Source organism: Phyllostomus discolor, chromosome 7, assembly GCF_004126475.2.
Source record: "Phyllostomus discolor isolate MPI-MPIP mPhyDis1 chromosome 7, mPhyDis1.pri.v3, whole genome shotgun sequence".
Taxonomy (NCBI): Eukaryota; Metazoa; Chordata; class Mammalia; order Chiroptera; family Phyllostomidae; genus Phyllostomus; species Phyllostomus discolor.
The window spans coordinates 109,138,594-109,157,932 of record NC_040909.2 but is presented as its reverse complement, the minus strand read 5'-3'; the positions used below and the strand labels follow the sequence as shown (position 1 = coordinate 109,157,932).

The 19,339-nt window shown below is 47.1% G+C and overlaps 1 protein-coding gene across 1 annotated transcript in view; it reads right to left on the bottom strand.

Moving 5' to 3' along the window:
- PTDSS1 (phosphatidylserine synthase 1) overlaps positions 1-19,339 on the bottom strand; it is a 64,963-nt gene that overhangs the window by 27,414 nt on the left and 18,210 nt on the right. The window contains exons 3-5 of the mRNA XM_028533819.2: positions 11,325-11,369; positions 8,099-8,223; positions 3,161-3,319 (exon numbers count right to left, since the gene is read on the bottom strand). Coding sequence (XP_028389620.1) covers positions 3,161-3,319; positions 8,099-8,223; positions 11,325-11,369 — 329 coding nt within the window. The remainder of the gene's footprint in view (positions 1-3,160; positions 3,320-8,098; positions 8,224-11,324; positions 11,370-19,339) is intronic.

Sequence of the window (19,339 nt, the reverse complement as noted above, 5' to 3'; positions counted from 1 at the left end):
CTCACCTTCCGACATAGGGCAGTAAAGCGATGACAGCCACACTTTAAGAAATCCTACTAATGAGTCACACTGGCTAGTGACATACATATGACAAGGAGTCAGGAGGGGTAAAGGAGAACAATTTTTGTACCTGCCTGCAAAGCACTATTGGCATTGTACCCAAAATTAGCAGCCTGATAAGTCAAGCTGTGCATTTTAGAAAAATTCCACAGATATTTGAGTAAAACAGTGAGGAAGCTGTCAAAGCTGATTAAGTGGAAAAGGTTAGACTTTGATGACATAATACAGGAAACTGATAGCTTAACAGGAAATCGCAGACTGACTGATCTGCAATAAAATGATCGTTTATGGAGAGCCTGTGATGGGCAAGGTGGTGAGACTAAACGAAGTCAAGGTTCTTGCTCTCAAGGGCAGGAGTCAGATGTTTATCTAGAACCACAAAATAAGGAAGGCTGTGGCGAGCGTTACGGTGGTGACATAAATGAACACAGGGACAAGAGATGCATCATGGCAGATGGCAACTGGAGCAGGCCTCCGCAAGGAAGGCAGACTGAAGTGGGTCATTAAGAACAGAAATGAATGGCCTCAAGAGGACAGAGATGATGAGGAGGACATTTCAGAAAGGGGAGCAGTAAGGTCAAGGGTGGAACAAGGGGCCCATTGGCTGTGTCCAGAGCAGAACGCTCTGCTGTGTGAAGGCCCATTTTAAGGCCTGAAATTACAGAGAAATTGCCTTGGGTTCTCTGGAAAGAGGCAACGCCATAATTACAAAGTAATACAATTATAAAGGAAAGGAATGGAATGGAATGGAATAGAATGACTCTGAAATAACATAATGAACATTACAAAATATGACCATTCATGAAAGCATTTGTAGACTGCAAAACATTACAAACATGAGGAGTTTGCCTTCTTAGCGTGCCTGCTCCTAAGACACGAAGCAGCTGGGAGCATGTGATGATCTGTGCCTGCATCCTGACCCGGGTGGGCCAGTCACTGCCCGAGGTGCATTCACAGGTTCCCTCCGAACCTTGAGATGCAGCACTAACTCTTATCCTGAAAGGAACTTCAGCAGAGTCGATGACACGTATTTGCTGAAACAAAAGTAGCCAAGGGAGTGGGCTGTGGAGGGCGTACTGCAGCCTGAGGAGCTTTCCTGGGAAGTACCTGAGAGACCTGAGGGGCAGCAGGAGGAGGCAGCAATAATTCCTTCGCTAGGGCTTTGGAAATTACCTGCCATCTGGGACTAAGCAGATACGGGCCCTGCCCTCTCAAGGTGTAATGTGTACCAGAAAAGAGACACTTATCAAAGTGTTTAAAAGACGGCAAGCATTTCACAGAAGAACCAGGAGCTCTATTTCTGGTGTACACACACGGAGCACAGTCTGTGGAGGGGCAGGGGAGAGAGGTAACAGCTAGGAGGAAGGCTCAGTGAGAGGAGAGGACCAGAGTCTCTGAAATAAAGAATGCAAGGATGACCAGGGCACAGAGGGCAAGGTGGAGCGGGGTCTCCAGGCTGGGGAGGTGGACCTGGGCCAGTGAACATGGAGCCTCGTGGTCTGCTTCAGAACCTGGGATTTTGTCTTAACAGTAATGGACAAACATTAAAGAGTTATTAGTAGGACAAGTGCTTGATCGGATCAAGGTCTGAAAAGGGTCACTTTGTCAAAAGATTGTATGAAAGGAGGAGAAGAGTAATTTAGACAAGAGATGGCAGTGGATTAGATACAAGTGGGCACAGAGTTGTGGAAAGACACTGATGGACTAGAAGGTGCTTAGAAAAGAGTCTACCGAACCTGGGGACGATGGGACCCTAAGGAGCAGTGAAAGGAAGGCCCAGCAGGCCCAGTCTGTAGTGGGAGGGCAGAGGGAGCAGAGGAGGCCCAGAAAGGCCCAGTGCCTTGCACAAGGTCACACAGAGCAGCCAGTTCATGAAGATGCGTGGAAGTCACAGAGTAAACGTGGTAAGAGAGCAGGGACACGAGCTGTACATCCAGACTCCAGTCCTGGGTCAACAAGGAAGCAAGGTTCTGAGCTCTGGTGCCCGTGTGTGCACGTGGGGGTAAGCACTGCCTTTTCTGGTTTATGGCGAAGACTTAGGATGAAGTGTGTACAATGTTGAGCACTGATGTGAGTGGTGTCCTCTCAAAATCCATATGGTGAAGTCCTAACCTCCACTGTCTCATAACGTGACCTTACCTGGAAACTGAGTCATTGCAGAAGTAACGAGCTAAGGGGTCATATTAGAGTAGGTGGGTCCCTAATCCAGCAGGACTGGTGGCACTATGAAAAGGACACCAGGTGCATGCGCACAGGGAGAACACGGTGTGAAGATGAAAGCAGAGACTGGGGTGATGTGTCCATAAGCCAAGGAATGCCAAAGACCGTGAGCGAACCATGAGAAGATGAGAGAGAAGTTTGGAACAGACTCCCGCTCACATCTCTCAGAAGGAACCAACCCTGCTGACAATCTGAGCAAGGACTTCTAGCCTCTCGGGCTGGGAGAGACAGTAATAGGAGCTATACTGAACTGGTGCACTTCTCTACATTAGGGTCAGGTTAATGAGTGGCCTGGAGAAATACACTGCACACATGGCCAATTTGGTTTCTAGGGAATGAATAATAACAATACAATGAGCAAACAAATGAGTCAGTTTCTAAAATTTCACTTTGCTAACAGTTTTTCAAGAATATGTCTCTTTGATTCATTAAGGAGACAATACTTTTGATTACCAAGAGAGTAAAGCTATATTGGGCATTCATTATTCAGCCACAAAATATCATCGATGCCCTTAGAACTTCTCAACACCGCAACCCTGTTTATCTCAAACTGGAAACCCGTTGGCAGGTAAACTATTTGCTTCTAAGCAGATCTCACTGCCCTCTGTCTGTCTCACGTGGGATTTCAGTTCCCTTCTGAAGCTCCATTTCGTCTGTTTCTCTTTGAGATCTGTGACACGGAGGCGCACTTTAAGTTCCCGCACTTTAGCGGGAAGCCGTTCTTTTCTCCCAAAGCTGTCACACAGGGCCAGCGATGGTGTTGTCCCAGGGGCTGGAGAACAGACTCCTTGGCGGTTAAGGGACAGACCACCTTCTCCCGACACATACACTCCCCACACCGCAGGGTCCGTCCAGAAGGTGGCCGGCGCCCTCTTCTCACCTCAGTCAGCTCCCAGGTGATGCTGATGGTCCAGCAGAGCCCATAACTGCGGATCAGCAAGGCCTTCATGGCCCAGCCCCAGAAGTGTCCAAACGCAAATATATCAAAGTGGCTGAGAATCCTCTCCCAGGTGATGACGTGGCAGTTCACAGCGTACTCCTGTTCAGAGTAAAGAGGGGAATGATAACGAGTGACACTCCAGGAATCAACTTACTTCCAGGACTCTAATACACAGGAACTGACACGACATTGTTAACTAACATGTGCCCTGCCCCATAAAAAAAGAGTTTTAATAATGAAGATTCTTGAGGAAATATGGACAAGTATCAGAGCTTATCAATTAAACAGCTTTGCTCTAAGTAGAAAAGGTGGCTTAAAATGAGAAGCAAAATAATGTTACCAAGGCTTAATGTATCTGAAGAAGTGGCATCACACAGCCTACGCCACCTGAACACAGGGCAACTGTGTTAGGCCAGTAACAAAAACATAAATACGGTCCCAATAAATAAAGAAGAAACAGAATCCCAGTGGGTTTGGACATTTAAAAACACAGCTCCAGACACCATGAATTAAGGAAGAAATCATAACAGAAATTTAAAATATATTTAGTAATACATGATAATGAAAATACTATATATCAAAAATGATGGGATGCAGTTAAGCAGAACTTACAGGAAAACAAAAAGCCTAAAATACTTATATTATTAGAAAAGAAGCCGGAGCACCTGATTTCAGAAATTAGAAAAACAGAATAATCCTCCACTCTGAAATGAGTTAAATACTACATAATATTAAAAAACTGGCAAAGCTTTAAAATTTTTGGTTCTGTTTCTACTATCTCTCTGTCCTCAATACCTCCTGAAGCCCCGGTAGGCCGCGCCCACTGAGGGAGGGGAAGCACGTTCTGCCGGTCTCCCTGCCGCTCCAAGGGCTGATCTCGGTGGCTCTGCCCCCCTCGCTGCCCAACACTTGACCTGATACAAGGCCTAGTCCTTTCACCTCCTCAGGTGTTTCTTTTCTCCATCTCGCCACCTGTTATTTCTTGCTTAGATGTGTGCAATAGCTTTTTAAAATTATGAAATGTTTCAGATATTCAAGAGCACAGATAACACTCTAATAAGCACCTGAGTACCCACCTCCAGCTTAAGACAACAAAGGTTTTTAACTGGTTTCCCTATATTCACTTTTGCTTCCTGTTACCGATTCCTTACAAACAAAACTATTTCACAGGCGAAGAATCAGGTCATTTTGGGTGTGGGGGTCTGTGGGGTGGTTGGGCAAGGCGTCCTCCCCAGTGTCAAGGATCTGCACTGCTACGCACTCCGGGCCTCCCGCCTCGCTTTCTCTCCCCCTCTCTCACATCTAAGGTTGGCGACCTTTGAAAATGAACGCACATATGACCTCCAATGTCTCTGGAAATCATCTGCCTACAGATGGGGCAGAGGGGCTGTATCAGTAAGGCCACAAGGCCAGGTCTAAAGCCATCTGCTCCACTGAGCTTTCACCAGGAAGAAATCGGCTGATATTCTCCACTCTCTGTTTCCAAATTTCACTGGAGATGGGGGGTATTATTAATTGACCCCCTAAAACACCGACACAGGTGATGTCACTGCTGTATTTATAAACCTTCTATGGCCTTTCACTGCCTTCGGAATAACACCAAACTCCTCACCCAAATCTCCCGGCCTTGGGAACCACCCTCCTCTGCCTCTTGATTTCCACTCTCCTCCAGCTTTCAACCAACCCCAGCTTCCGCAGTCAGGGCCTCCGCACAGGCTGTTTCCCCTTCCTGAGTAACGGCCCCACAGCCCTTCCCCCCTCTGCTCGGCCAGCTCCCACTCACTCTTTAGTTGTCAGCTTGAACATCGGCTCTACACAGAAGCCCTGACTTCCTAGACTAGACTGTCCCTTTGTAAGTTCTCGTGACACCCACTTCTCCTTTATTGCACTGCACACATCTGTAATCGCTGCGCCTTCCTGGCTCTAGGACACATCCTTTATACACCACAGTAGTTAACAAGTGGGGTGAGAATTTCAATAGATGACAATGCTTGGTACATTTAACAGAAGATTTCTTTTTCCCCCCTCCAAAAGCCGTATCTATAATTAACTGATGGCATATCTTAAACTTGATGTTGACTTCCTGACCCCCAAGATCAGAGACACAGGCAGACGTCACCGGCCCCCTGCTGGGGTACCCAGCACCGCCTGCGTCTGCGAGGCAGTCCCACTGCAGGACACAGACTGAGCAGGGATCTGGAAGCAGCTCCTGCATCTGACACCCAGTTTGTAGAAAATATGGGGCGCAGAGAGATGTGTTAAATAGTACCCTGAAAATGCAAGTTGCAAAATCCAGACATGAGAAATTCTATAAAATAAACAATACAGTTTCTCTGACAAATAAACCTCAAGGTAAAAACGGGTGGGGAGTGACTAAAGATTAAGAGAGATTTAAGATCTACAGTAAATATAACTGTGTGGACCTTATCTGGATCCTATTTTCAACAAATCAACGCTAAGAAAACCTTTGTGAGGTGACTGGGGAAATGTGAACAATGACTGCATACTGTCAACTATTAAGCAACTATTTTCAAAAAGTCCCCATTACTTTAGATATACTGTGCGAGAACTGTTTCAAAACAATCCAAGATGTCGGGGGTGGGGAGGGCCGGAAATGAAACAAGATTGGGCACGTGTTGGCAAAATTTTCAAGAACTGTTGAAGTTGTCTTGAGTAAAAGAAAAAGAGCCAACGATTTTTTGTTTCACCTGCCTTCCTGTGGACTCTGAGCTCCACGAGGCAGGCAGCGTGCCCCCCCCCTTTCCCACCACCGCCGGCCAGCAGCGTCCAGCACGCAGACAAAGCGCAGCGCACATCCACTAAGTGCAAGTCTGCTGCCTCGGACAACCCAGGTTACAGACGAGCTGTGCTCCGAAAGCGTGTCAGAAGCTCAGAACACATATTTTTGAATGGAATTAATGTTTTGAAAAATAGCACATTTTTCGGGTAATTATACACACACACACACATACACTGTTTCGAATAGGACTTTAGTGACCTCCCAATCCTATTTTAGGATATTAGTTCTGAGGGAAAAAAAAGAGCATGATCTTCAACGTGCAATACCAGGCATGGACTTGAGTCCACTGAGAATAGGGAGAAGGTGGCAGAACGGAAGGAGACTGAAGCAGGTGACCCTGGGCACGAGGAAACCACAGCGTTTCTGTCAGTGTTATCGGAGGGAGGGCGTTTCTCTAGAACCATCAATGCTCAGGTCCTTAGAACTGGGAGAGATTACTTTAAGGAAGCAGGAAGTGATTGGGGGTTAGTGATGGAGATGATGGAGGTGTTCGAGCATCACCTGGAACTCTAGAAGCTGAAAACAGCCTCACGCATTGCTTTTGGCAAGAAAGAATTAGCCAATATTTGAAAACTGGATTTCCAAATCCAGTTTCAGCTCTTTTGGGGCTGTCAACGTGACAATCAAGTATCTAGGTGATGTCAAATTCCTAGGGGAGCAAGACATCAAAAGCATTATTATATTTAACGTCCCCAGCTTGCTGTAAGCATGCAATTGACATACTCACCTGTAAACCCACCTACAAGTCAGTTTACTTCGAAAGACCAAGAAAACTGTGGGAGTAAAATATCATAGCCAAGACACCCTCCTCCTAATCTCTATTTCATAGATTTCAGTGGGTTTCAAAACACGTATTATTACTAGTACTACACCTGTATAATTGAAGAATAGACCAAAAGGAACGTACAGGTTTGGGAGCCAAAGGGACCTTACCACTTTGTGCTCTACATGAGATACTTCCCTGTTTTAAGCTTCTACCTTCTCCTCGGTAAGATGGGGATATTAACGTCTGCCATGCATACGTGAGCCTTACAGAGATTCAAAATAAATCGCCCAGCTGGGTGCCTGGCAGAGCGACAACCCACGATCAGTCACTGCCGTCACCCTGGCCACCACCGTCACGACCGTTGTCATTAGAAGCTGCGCGGTCACCAGGCACCTTCCTCTTTCTTAGAGGAAGAGCCCCAACAGACTGTTCTCCCTGGGAGTTTCAAGTAATTCTGGAATTCTTATTTTTGCCTTTAGCATGTCCTGTATAGAAGTTAAAGATAAAACCTGGAAACACCACTCAGAGAAGGGTCTGACCAATCTCAACTCCTTCTAGGACCTTTTATTAAGTCCCTTCTGTTGCCCCTTGTTTGTTAAACAAGGGCCAGTCTCTGTCCTGAATGCCTGTTCTCCCTTTCTGAGCCTCACTGGCTTTTTCTTCCATCTGTAACCAATGTTAGACATTTAAAAGGGGTTGAGGGGAGGAACCACTGCATTAGAGTGTAAAATAGTCCCTTACAGTCAAAGTACAGAGTAGTTTTAGCCAAGATTAAAATTATTTTTTGTGATTTAGTAAAAATAATGAATGCCATGGCGTAAATCACTACAACTGGCCCTTCTCGGCAAGTGGGAGGGAAGGGTCGTGGCACTGGGGCTAGAGGGGGCAACAGAGGGGCTGAGGGTGGCCGAGCGGCCGCAGCTGCCGTCACCGAGGGCCTGGTGTGCGCAGGGCACTGTGCTGGGCCTCATGGATAACGTCACTTCACTTTGTTTGGTTCACAACCAACTCCCCCAGTAAGCAGAGCAGGCCACCCAAGGCCTAGAGCCAGCAAGTGACAGGGGCGGGATTCCCACCCAAGTCTGTCTCAGGCTAATGTTCACGCTCATCCCGCCATCCCCCTCTGCTCCAGGAGACGGTTTCATTGCCCTGTGTCCCTCAGGAAATCCACGCACCTCACCCACCTGCCCAGAGACCCGGTTTTCAGATCTCCACACAGGAAATATGAAGCAGGAACAACTCAGAATGGGCACCTGACCACCACCAGCACCCAGGGGCCCACCAGTTTCTGAGGCCACCAGCAAGAGCATACCATGACGTCCGCCTCCCGCGTGGCGTAGCGGAGGTTTGGATCCAGCCAGTACATCAGGGACTTCACCTGCTCGAAGTTCAGGAAGAGGAGGAAGACCAGGAACAGGAAGTAGAGCACGCTGAGTCCTGCGGGAACGGAAACAGTCTCACCCTGAGGACAGATCCAGGGGTCGGACGCGGGGCACACATTACACCCAAGTCACCCACGGCCAACGCCGACACCAGCATGGTGACACGGTGTGCTGAGACCCCCACACCGTCGGGTGTTTCCTTTGGTGAGAGTCTGACACACAACTGTAACTTAGAGAAGAGGGTCGGGAGTTCTTGATGAGAAAATTGTGCTGACACTGACGCCAGGACTGGCAGCCAGCTTGGGTCAGGGTGGAGGTTGGGGGGTGGAAGCAGCTTTCGGGCAGAGAAAGGCAGGCAGGCAGATCCCTGGAAGAAGGAATGTCTGGAAGCTGGCAGGTGGCTGGGGGGCCAATGGAAAGGGGAAGGGAGTACGGTGGCAATGAAGCGACAGGCAGGGCTGGGAGCCATGGCAAAGACTTCAGATTTCATCTTAGGTGAAACAGGGAGCACCTGGCAGGACTTAAATGGGGAATATGATGGTCTAGGCCACACTTTACAAAGCTGACTCCGGCCAGTACGAGGAAAGCGGATGCAGGCAGGCAAGGCTGGGTGCAGACAGTCCAGTCGGGCAGCCACTTGAGTAGTGACAGATACAGTGTGAGAGTGGCCCAGCGCCACTCACCCACACCTTACACCTCAGGCTAGCCCCCGCAGGTATGATGCCACAGTCACATCATATGATGACTGGTATCCTAATAATCATCCCCTGCCATTCAAAAATCAAGTTAGTCTACTTTAAGAAGGCAAACCCCTATGAACACATTTTAGAAAGGTTGAAAACCAACCACCAGTGGTTTTGTCACTTCTCTTCTGGGAACCTCCTAGAATTCAAATGTTAATGTAGGACATCTGGACGCTGTGATACCAATGACCTTGGATCACAGCACCCCATCTGAACTTGGCTCGGCACTAATCTGCTACATGCCACTTGAGAGGAGAGAGCTTCCGTGGCTGGAACAGAAGGGAATGGCTGCAGTGCTGGGCCTTCCAACTGAGGGCCGGGGCAGGGGCTTGAGAGCAGCGTCCGCCAGGTGGAGCATCCAGGGCCCAGGGGGCACACGCTGCTGGCACACAGGCATGAGGACCGCCTCAGGTTTGTGCTTATGCACAAGGTAGCTGTTTTTACAAAGTTCCAACTCAAATGCCCCCCCCACTGTACCTTTTTATTATAATCCTTTCAGAATAATTACTTTAAGATAGAAAAAAAACATGTGTGGGGCAGGGGTTCTTACTGGGGTTCACGGTTGGGCTTCAAGGTCCATGAGGAACGTGCAGAATGTGTACCCTGTGTGTGCGTGAGCAGGCATGTGTGAGTGTACGTGTGCCCGTGTGCCGGTTAGGGAAGGAAAGGATCTACCGGTCTTCTCATTAGATGGTCAAAGGGCTCCAGGATCCCAAAAACATCTCAGCTAAGAAACAAAACTGCTCATTACCTATAATGGACTATTTGAAACAGGAAAGGCAGATGTAGCCAATTAGCTGAAAGTAACTTTCAACTTCAAGTAGCAATATCAAGTCCATGAGATGTAAGTTATGACGCAACCAGGACTATCTTTTTTAAAATATAAATGAATCACCTCACTTCTCAGCAGAAAATCCTCCCACGACTTCCTGCTGCCCTCCACACTCACAATCCTTAGTGGCCTCTATGACCTGTAGCGTTCCGTCGATGCCTAACTCTGACGGCTCGCTCACTATGCCCAGGCCTGCTATGCTCCGGCCATGCTGGCCTGGAACACACCAAACTTCTCCTAGCAGAGGACCATTTTAGTAGCAATTCCTTTGCCTGGCCCCCACAACCTCCCCACCCCAACCCCACTGCCCCCATCTTTGCATGCTTCCATCCTTCTTTGCATGCGGGTTTCATATTAAATGCCCTGTCTTCTTGCCTCCTCCCATGTACAGGCAGAAGTAGCCAGCCAGTCACTATCACCTGATTTGGTTTTAATAAATGTCTTACCACTTAAGCAATATCTGATTTTTTTTATTATTGTGGGTTTGCTTTATGATCAGTGTGTTGTGGTTCTCCCTCTGCCTCCAGATTGGTCAGCTGCTCCTGGGCTGTTTGCCTTCCAACCCGCAGCCTCAGGGCCAGAGCAGCACCTGCACACACAGGTAGGTACTCAGTGAGCCCCTGCTGAACGAATGTGGAAGACTGACCACTACAGTCAAAGGGATTTACCTATGATCCCTGAACGCTGAAACAAAAACAGGCCACCCTGGGCAAAGGTCCATCTTTAGGGTCCTTTTGCATAAGATTACATTTTCTGAAGTTACAATGATTTGATGTTTTATTTAGGCAAGATAAAGCCAACATCTATAGTTTTGAAGACCTGTTTTAAATCCATTCAGGTGATTTTACTATTTGGACTAAAAATCAAATAAAAAGAAGCCATCCAATATTTATATGAATTGCTTATCACTAAGCCATAGTTCAAATTAGAGCTCTCTGTCTAAAGACTTCTCCCTTTTCCAAGTTCTCTCCCATTCCTAACATTGACATTGCTGGATTTTCAGTCCTCCTGGGTGCCTATGCGGCCAATGTGCTCACAGGATACACTTGAGCTTGCACCAGTGAAGGGAAACATGAAAATGCATAAAGAAAAACAAGCCACATTCCGTTATGCCAAATCCTGTGTGCATTAGAGACAACAGTATGAGAAGGGGGCAAGCAGAGTTGAAACAGCTCACATGTACAAGAGTGTTAATTATCATCAGCACTCTATTTTGTGGCAAAGCTTTGTGTTTTAAATATTTTATTTATTTACTTTTAGAGGGTAAGGGAGGGAGAAAGAGAGGGAGAGAAATGTGGTAGCCTCCTGTGTGCCCCATCTGGGGACCTGGCCTGTAACCCAGCCATGTGCCCTGACTGGGAATCGAACCCATAACCCTTTGGTTTGTGCAGGCCAACGCTCAGTCCACTGAACCACACCAGCCAGGATGTGGCAAAGGTTTTAATAAAAAATTTATATTAGGAACATCAAGAAATAAAAGGCTAAAAAGTTTTTCTGAGAGTGGTAAGTAAAACTGCTATGATGGTATACAGAAAAAAAAAATTGTAAGTAACATATTTTTAAAGCTAATGGGTAACTCACCAAAAACCATTCGCCACAAGGCTGGATGGGGTCGAGTAAACGGACCTGTGAAGGTAATATTATAAAGTTAGAACAAACTGATTTCAAACAGAGAAGACTACAGTGTTGCTTATCTCATAGAGATAAATAATTGATTACAAAGCTCTCTACTTATTCCCCCCCACAGACACTTTGAGGTCAAAGACTAGGTTGAAATGTTTTATACACATTGTAACAACCACAGCCACAGACGTAACAGGCACCAGAGTTTTTTTGTTTGTTTGTTTGTTTGTTTTTCTTTAGAATTCAGACCATCATTTCCCAGGGAAACAATGTTGAAACAATATTGTAACAATAAGCAGGTTACCCGGCTAGCCTTTAAGTGTATGTAACATGTATTGTACCTTAACAAGTGAAATTTCCCTGCATCCCAGGAGCTCCAGGAGAAAGAGGTTCTGGACAGTGTATACTGTGTGCGCATGTGTGTGGCAGCAGGAAGGGGAGGGACTAACTCGGGAAATAAAAGAGGAGAAATACTGTGCTTTGCAAATAAGTGAGGTGAGGAGTGAGACTGAAAATCAACCCTTTGAGCATTGGAACATTCAGGCTTTTAGGCTCATGAACTGTGGCAACAAAATAGCTTTTGCCCGGCAACTCATTTTCCACACACAGATGCAGATTCCATACAATACAAACAAGTTTCACACGATGAAACTCAGTATAGATGACACACCAGCACTGTCTCTTCTATTTTATTTCACTTTTTAAAAAGTAGAAGAAAACGAGCTGGTAGACCTTGATCCACTAAAGTGATTTACAACCAACTGAAGAGTTATACATCGTAGATGTTGAACACTGTTCTAATGGGACCTGTCTGGGACTGCCCACACCTTTGGGGCAGCCTTCCTACACCTGGAGAATTGTGGCATCATGAATCCCATGCCTCCCAGGGAGATGCCAGAACTTGCTGCTCAGCTGTCTTTATAACGGTTCTTCAGTTGCACCTGTGCCAGGCTTGCCTTCAGGAGCTGGAGATACAGAGATAAATGTGCATAGCCCTCCTCTTCTCTCCCTGGTGCTGGCCAGCAGAGACAGTGCTAGGGAGGTGGCACTTCTCACAGTGCTTGATTGTGGCAGTGGAGGTTCCATTAGAGTTCACTGAGGAAATCACAGTGGCAGACACTATAGTCTATGCTCACTAGGGTGTCCTCACTGGACCAGTTCTGAGTGACACCGGTTTCTAGAAGCTTTCCTGGGAACTTGTCTCCTAGCCTTCTACAATTCCTCCTGGAGCCTGCCAATATCCTGCTAACAGGCTTCTTTAAATCAACACAGTCAGCACTCTTTTGCATCCAGGAATCCTGTCTGAGGCAAAGATTACATTATAATTTTCAGTCTGGAACTCATTCTAAAATTCAACTCTTCTTACACAGACTACATTAAACATTTGAACTGCTTTCTTTTGATGAATCTGTTACTGGACAGGGGCCTGACCCTGAGCAGGTCTGCCAAAGGCCAGCTGTAGTGTGTGGGTTCTTGACTTCATGTAGGAAAGATTTCACAACATGAGTCCAGGTGACTAAGAGGATCCATGAAAGATGGGAGAACAGTGCAACAAGGAAGGGCTTAGCACAGAAGAAGCAACAGGAGAGCCTGGGCTCACTGGGAGGTCAGAGAAGAGGGGCTTTGGGGACAGGTTCAGGGGATCAGCCTGGGACAAGCTGCCAGCTGCCCACTGCCTTAGAGTTTAGGAGACACGTGACTGTGGGGAAAGAAGTGGCAGAAGAAGGAGAAGGTAATGGAGTGAGCTGCTTCCCAGAGGGACAGCACACTGAGTCCTTTGTCACAAGGTTTTTATCTCTCTTGCAGGTGGGAATCACAGAAAAGGTCTCAGGGGAGGGAGGGTTCAGTAGAACATTCATCAGTCCTCCAGGTATGCCCTGTCAGGGTCAGTCTCCACTGACCAGTCAGTGGCTGGGCAGTCATTGAAGCTGGTTCTGGCCAACACCCACCTGGTTTTACTGCTTTTCTGGGCCTGGAGCTGAAACACAGATGAGGCCTAGATGTTATCTCCAGGGAGGAAAGGCCAGGGGAGGGGAGGGTACCCTCGGATACATTCCTTGTTTTTCCAGTTTTGTCCCCTGCCAGACACTGGGGCCTTCCACCCTGGTGACCACCTGCACCTGACTGCAAATGGCTCCGTCACTGTGTTCTGCTATCCTGTCTCAGTTTCCCCATTCCACTTGCCAATGACTTATCCTAACTTCTCACCATCCTGTCTCAAATCAAGTCCACATCAGGAAAACTGGTTACAAGTATCCTCAGCATCCAATTCTATTCAGTTCCTGAGTATCAATGGTGGGAATTCAGATAGCAAGTTAGGTTTGTGAGACTCTGCCTTATCCAAATGAATTTGGTATCTGAGTTTTGGATGGCAAGTAGTGAGAGCTTATAGCAGGTGTGGAACGAGGTTCAGAAAGGGCTGCAGGCTAATAAGGCCCCGGGGAATACAGGAAAACCCCCAACTCCAGTAGGGGGATGGGAAAGCTTACTGCACCTGATCAAGAAGCAGAACGCTCCATGGGAAATGGGAGTTTAGAGTATGTAAACTAAGCACGTGGCCACTCAACACTCCCTAGGCTATGTGTTTTGGAAGGGAGTAAGAGAGCCATGAGAGGCATCTCTCCCTGTCTCTCTCTCTCTCTCCCTCTCTCTCTCTCTCTCTCTCTCGTGTGTGTGCTCTCTGGCACACAGTTTAGAAAGCAGAACGAGAGTTTCTGCCTTGCAGGCTGTGGAAGGGGATTGCGCCATGCACTGCTGCTGTCATCGTGCTTGCTCTAGCTGACTCTGGAGCTGCAAAGGACTTCTTTGCAAGAATGCTGTCCTGCTGCCCTTGGATTTTACCTGGACTTATTAAGACCTGTGCCCTTTCCTGAGTTTCACCACGATCCAGGGTAAGGCAGCACATGCTCTCCTGGACTCTTACATGGAGACCGATGCAACATATTCCAGATCCTGCGCAGACAAGGACGTGGGGAACTTTGGGGTTTGGGGCTCATAGCCAGGTGGGGAGCATGGGATGTGCCGGGTCTCAGAAAACTGGACTCAGAGCCTGAGTGTTCTAGGCTCCCGCAAGGCTGGAATGTTGTACATAAAGATATGCTCCTTCCAGCACTAATTGCTGGGCCTTACACCGAGGCACCACATGAACGGGCCCCAGTCAGCTCACTTGCAGTTTTGGTGAGCTCTGTAACAAGCTCAGAAACAGAAGTTTATTTAAAAGTTTATCCAAATCTGTTCAATTTCTAAGATCTGACAGTGAGGGCTCAGTCATCCAGGAGCACCTGCATTCTTTATGATCATCAGCTCTTTTCTCAGGAAAGCACAGGGAAGCAGAAACCAGAAGCCCCTTTCAGGTTAAGCCCCTTATCTTCCTAAGGAGATAGCAAGTATCTCCTTAGACACTCGTTATGTTTCTGAAGAAAGTAAACATGGTTAACTTTCTTCAAACAACACTGGGGAACTGATGGCTAATACTGCCATCTTTTAAGTAATTTTCTCTTCCAAATGCTCTTCTTCACTGATTTTTGGTTGATGCTCTTGACTTGTCACCACGAACGATGATGGCTCTCTGGCCTGCAAATACAACTTCGTCCATACCACTGACTTAACCTTTCCGACATGACAGAGGAGCCCAGCTTTCTCTGTGGTTACCTCTTATAAGGAAGGCCCTACTCTAAACTTTACTGGGCTTGCAACAGAATTGCATGCCCAATCAACACTTAAAATCATACAATGTTATTCTCAAGAACAACCATAACATTAATTTACAACAGTCAGCAGTGCTTCCCTGACCACTCCCTCCCTGTGTACCAGCTGGGGGCTCACGTACCTGTCAGTTCTCTCAACAGCTGGGTGATGGGGGTGGTACCTTCATCCCCATTTTACACATAAGGGCACTGAGACCCAAGAAACCAGCCCAGGGTCACACAGCTCACAGGACTTAACTCTGGCCAGAGAGCACATGTGTACTTCTCCATCAACTCTGTCGGGCCTTGGTCAGCCCAGGAGGAGAGACGGGGGGCAGTTGTATGCCTGAGACAGTCCTGGGAGCAGCAAGCTCACGGGTGGTGTTGTGGCCCTGCACTGTGGAACTGATCAGCCAGGTCACGGAGAACTGGAAGGACAGGGAAAGGCCAGGGGGCTGATGGGAGTTCCCGCACATCAACCAGCAGAAAGGCCTCCAAAAGTCCTCTCCCACCTGGGATTAGTTTTTCTGAAAACCTACTCCACCCCTGATTATCTGCTGCTAGGCAGCGAGTTCCAGAGTAAACACGACAACTGACCAGGTACTTGAGGAACTTGGAGCTGAGGGCCTTACAGCTCTCTTAACCTGACCTACAACTGCTTCAGCCCAGGGGTATGTACCCCCTGGTTGGGATCACCCCTGCTACTCTGTGATTATTTTGAGTATCCCACAGGAACACACTGTTCCAGGGTCTGGAGAGACTTTCATTTTATTTAGTACTATTTGGTTTTTTTAAGCCCTGACTTAATCCCAATTGAATTTTCCTTTTTTTCTAGATTTCCCACTTATACATCATAATATCACATCACAATGTTTCTCAAAAAAGACAGATTTTTAAAAATGACCTTTCAGCTTTGCAAATTGAAATACACTGGATCTGAAAAAAATCACTTAGGAAATCTGACACGGTGGGTTTCAGAAGAGACAGAAGAACAGTAACAAGCTGCTCTGCCCTGAACAGACTGGCAGGACCCATCTGTGTCTTTCGCCCACAAAAGGTGAGACGAAGAAGCCCTGGAGAGTGCCAGGTGGCCCTTTCAGTAGCAAACTTCAAATTGGCCCACTTCTTAGAAGTGCATTTCAGTAACATTACTCACTGAGAGTATATCATCTTCATCATCACACAGTAATATTACTAAAAGTATTATTATACTTAAAAAAAGAATACAAGAACGAGGCTAGCATTTTTCTGTTGTAAGCTTTGATATTCGTGCTCACTGGATCACCCACACTGGGCTACTCCAATCAAGTCAGCGTTCTGAAGCCAGGCTCTCTGCGACGTGCATCTGCCTAGGAAGACAGCACCGCCCAGAGCCTCCCCTGAGCCCCTGCCTCACCTCAAGGCCTTGCCCACAGATCTGGTCTCGCAACAACTATTTCCCAGGGTTCCAGGGAAGGGAGGGTTCCTCCTTCTCCCCTGACGCGCTTCGTCTCGGGGTGTGCTTCTTACCTACTTTATTTCCAACCTGCTAACAGCTGCCTGGAAGAGTCTGGACTCCAACTCAGGTGTTCTTCTTTGCGCTTGATCGGGTGGGAGGAATGAGGAAGGCTTCTGCGAGTGTGGGCGAAGGAAGGGGCTCTGTTTGTTTTTGGACTCTGGCTCTCTCAGCAAGCACATTTAAAAACTACACGTTTTATCTTCTTCATCAGTCCCTACAGCTAGAGTTCCTAATTTTAATCAGATATTAAGAGCAAGTTTAATTTCAAACAAAATAGAAACCAAATGTCCTCATCATGAGAGGCACAGCATCTAAAAAATTACCTCAGAAATTAAAAATAAGGTCATTGCTTGACTTGCCAGCAAGTTACACCTGTAACTGAGCTTAAAGGCCCAAACCTCAGGGAAGTGTAATTCTGTTTAAAAAAAACTACAAGTTCACATTTGTGTCCTTGGGCCCTCTTACTCTGCTTCTTCCCTTATTTTTTTCAGCTTTAGTGAGGTCCAATTGACAAGACTCTAAGATATTTTATTATTACTAAAGTTTAAATGTCTCTTAAAAACCTAGAAAAGTGAATAAAATTATTTCTATGCAAATTTTAAACCTAAAAAAAAATTTTAACAGGAAAAAGTACTGGGGCAGGGGACAGAGAATGAGGGGAAACAAGAACTTTTTAAATTTAGAAGACAGTGAACCTTCTGGATCCCCTTCAGATCTCAGAGATGTAATTAGCACCATGCTGAGCTCAGAAGTCAAAGGGGCCTGAAGGACAAACACGAAGATAAAATCAGGAAAATCAAGAAATACTACTGCTTCACACTCCTTAGAACGCCTGAAAGAAGTGCAGGGCGTTTCTCTTGCAGATGAGTCAAGGAAAAGAGAGGGCCAACACCAGGATTTTTTTTGCTGACAGATTTGTTACTTAATTCAACATGCACTCGCTGAGAGGCCACCGGTGGCCAGGCACTGGGTGCAGGGCAGGCCAGGGTGGTGCAGCAGGGGGAGGACGTTCAGGGATGCCTGCAGAAGCCAGAAGAGTGCACCAGAAGGTCACCCGCTGAAAGAAAGCTCAAAGCCAACTGGAGACTGAAACAGGTTTCTAATTTCACTCCAGTGATACAGTTATAATTACACTCCAGTGATACAGTGGTATCTTTAAAATTACCCTTACATCTGAGTGTCAGTCGCTGTAGTGGGATGGAGGTAGTATTTGAAACAAACAAAAATTTAAGGGGACCAGAAGAGAAAGGGATGGGAGAAGATGGCAGGAGAGAAGTGTGAGGTGGCTAGCGGACTCCTTCCTTCCCTAGCCTTACTACAGGGTCTTTCCCTCCGTGTCTGTTTACAGGCCTGAAGGAAGGAACTCTGCAGCCTAAGCCTATTACTCATCCTGTTGACTGTCCAAGACATTCTGTTACGCATCCACTCCACCCCCACATACTGTTTACATATCCGGCAAATTCTAGGCTGATAGAGGTAATCCTGTGCTTTTACTCTTTCAGACAAGGAGATCTACCGGAGGTCTATGACGTGCCTACTCCACCAGGCACCAAGCATTTCTGATTGCAGAGCCATGTCGCCCAACCCCAAACAAAGAGAAGTGAGGGCCAGTGTGCTACAAAAGGTTTTTTTACTCTTAAAAAACATACACAGGAAGAAAGGGCTTTTTCTTCTGCTGGACACTGTCCACCACCACAGGTCTTGCACTGTAAGCTACCTCAAGATCACAAGGGCAGCGAAGCACAGGCTTAGGACCAACGTGCTGAAAGTGGTGGAACAGAAAAAGGTAAAGAACCTGGATCTTCGCACGTCACCGAGCTGCTGGATTAGCCAACCTGGAACCACTCTACCTGGGAACGTCCGGTGAGTATGAAAGCAAGCATTTTCCTTTTGAAATGGGATTCCTATTACCTGTGGCCAAAAGCATCCTGACTGTCATAAAACCCTATGGATAAAGTCAAGGGCTTTCTTTGTTATTTAGATGCTGAACAAAAATATAAGAAAATCACAGGGCCCCCTTCCTGTAGAAACTGACCAATTCCACCATGCGGATGGCACATACAAACTCACACGTGTGAGACATATGGGCACAGTCATATTTAAGCCTCTACTCAAGCACACAGGGCAGCCTTTACTCGGTCAAGGACAAACGCATTTGAAGTTGCCAAAACAGAACCATTCTGGGAATGCCATTCACTGCGGGCGCTTCCTCAAAAGTGCCTTTCAAGGAGAAGACAAATGTTGGTGACAAGACTGGGGCAAGAAGAAGCATAAATATTCCACTCAGAGAAGCAGCCATCCAGCACCGTGCCTCCGGATAGGACTGCGGCCTGAATGCTGGCTCTGGGACGGCACAGCCACAAAGTTCGGGAGCAACCTCCCCCAGCGGCCCGGCAAACTGCCCCGTCATCTCTATGGCATCTCCCAAAGCAACCCCTAACCTAAACATATTCAGTTACATTCTTTAATGTGGAAACTTCCAGTTCTACTGTGTAAATAACTGGGCCTTTAGAAAACAAAGTGGACACTGTGTTTGCTATGTACACACAGCTTCTGGAGAATCCCTCTTAACACCCCCTTCCCTAACATCCTAATCCTTCTTTCTATGAAGAATCCTGAAATGCCACCATCCCTTTCCACGTCTGTCTGAAACCCTGTCTGGGGAATGTCCTACCTAGACGAGTGTGTGTGAGCACGGGCACAGAGGTGGTGGGGGGAAGGAGAAGGCAGGAAGAGAGCTGGAAAAGGAGAAAGTAGGGGCACTCAGATTACCTGCTGGCTTCTGCTGA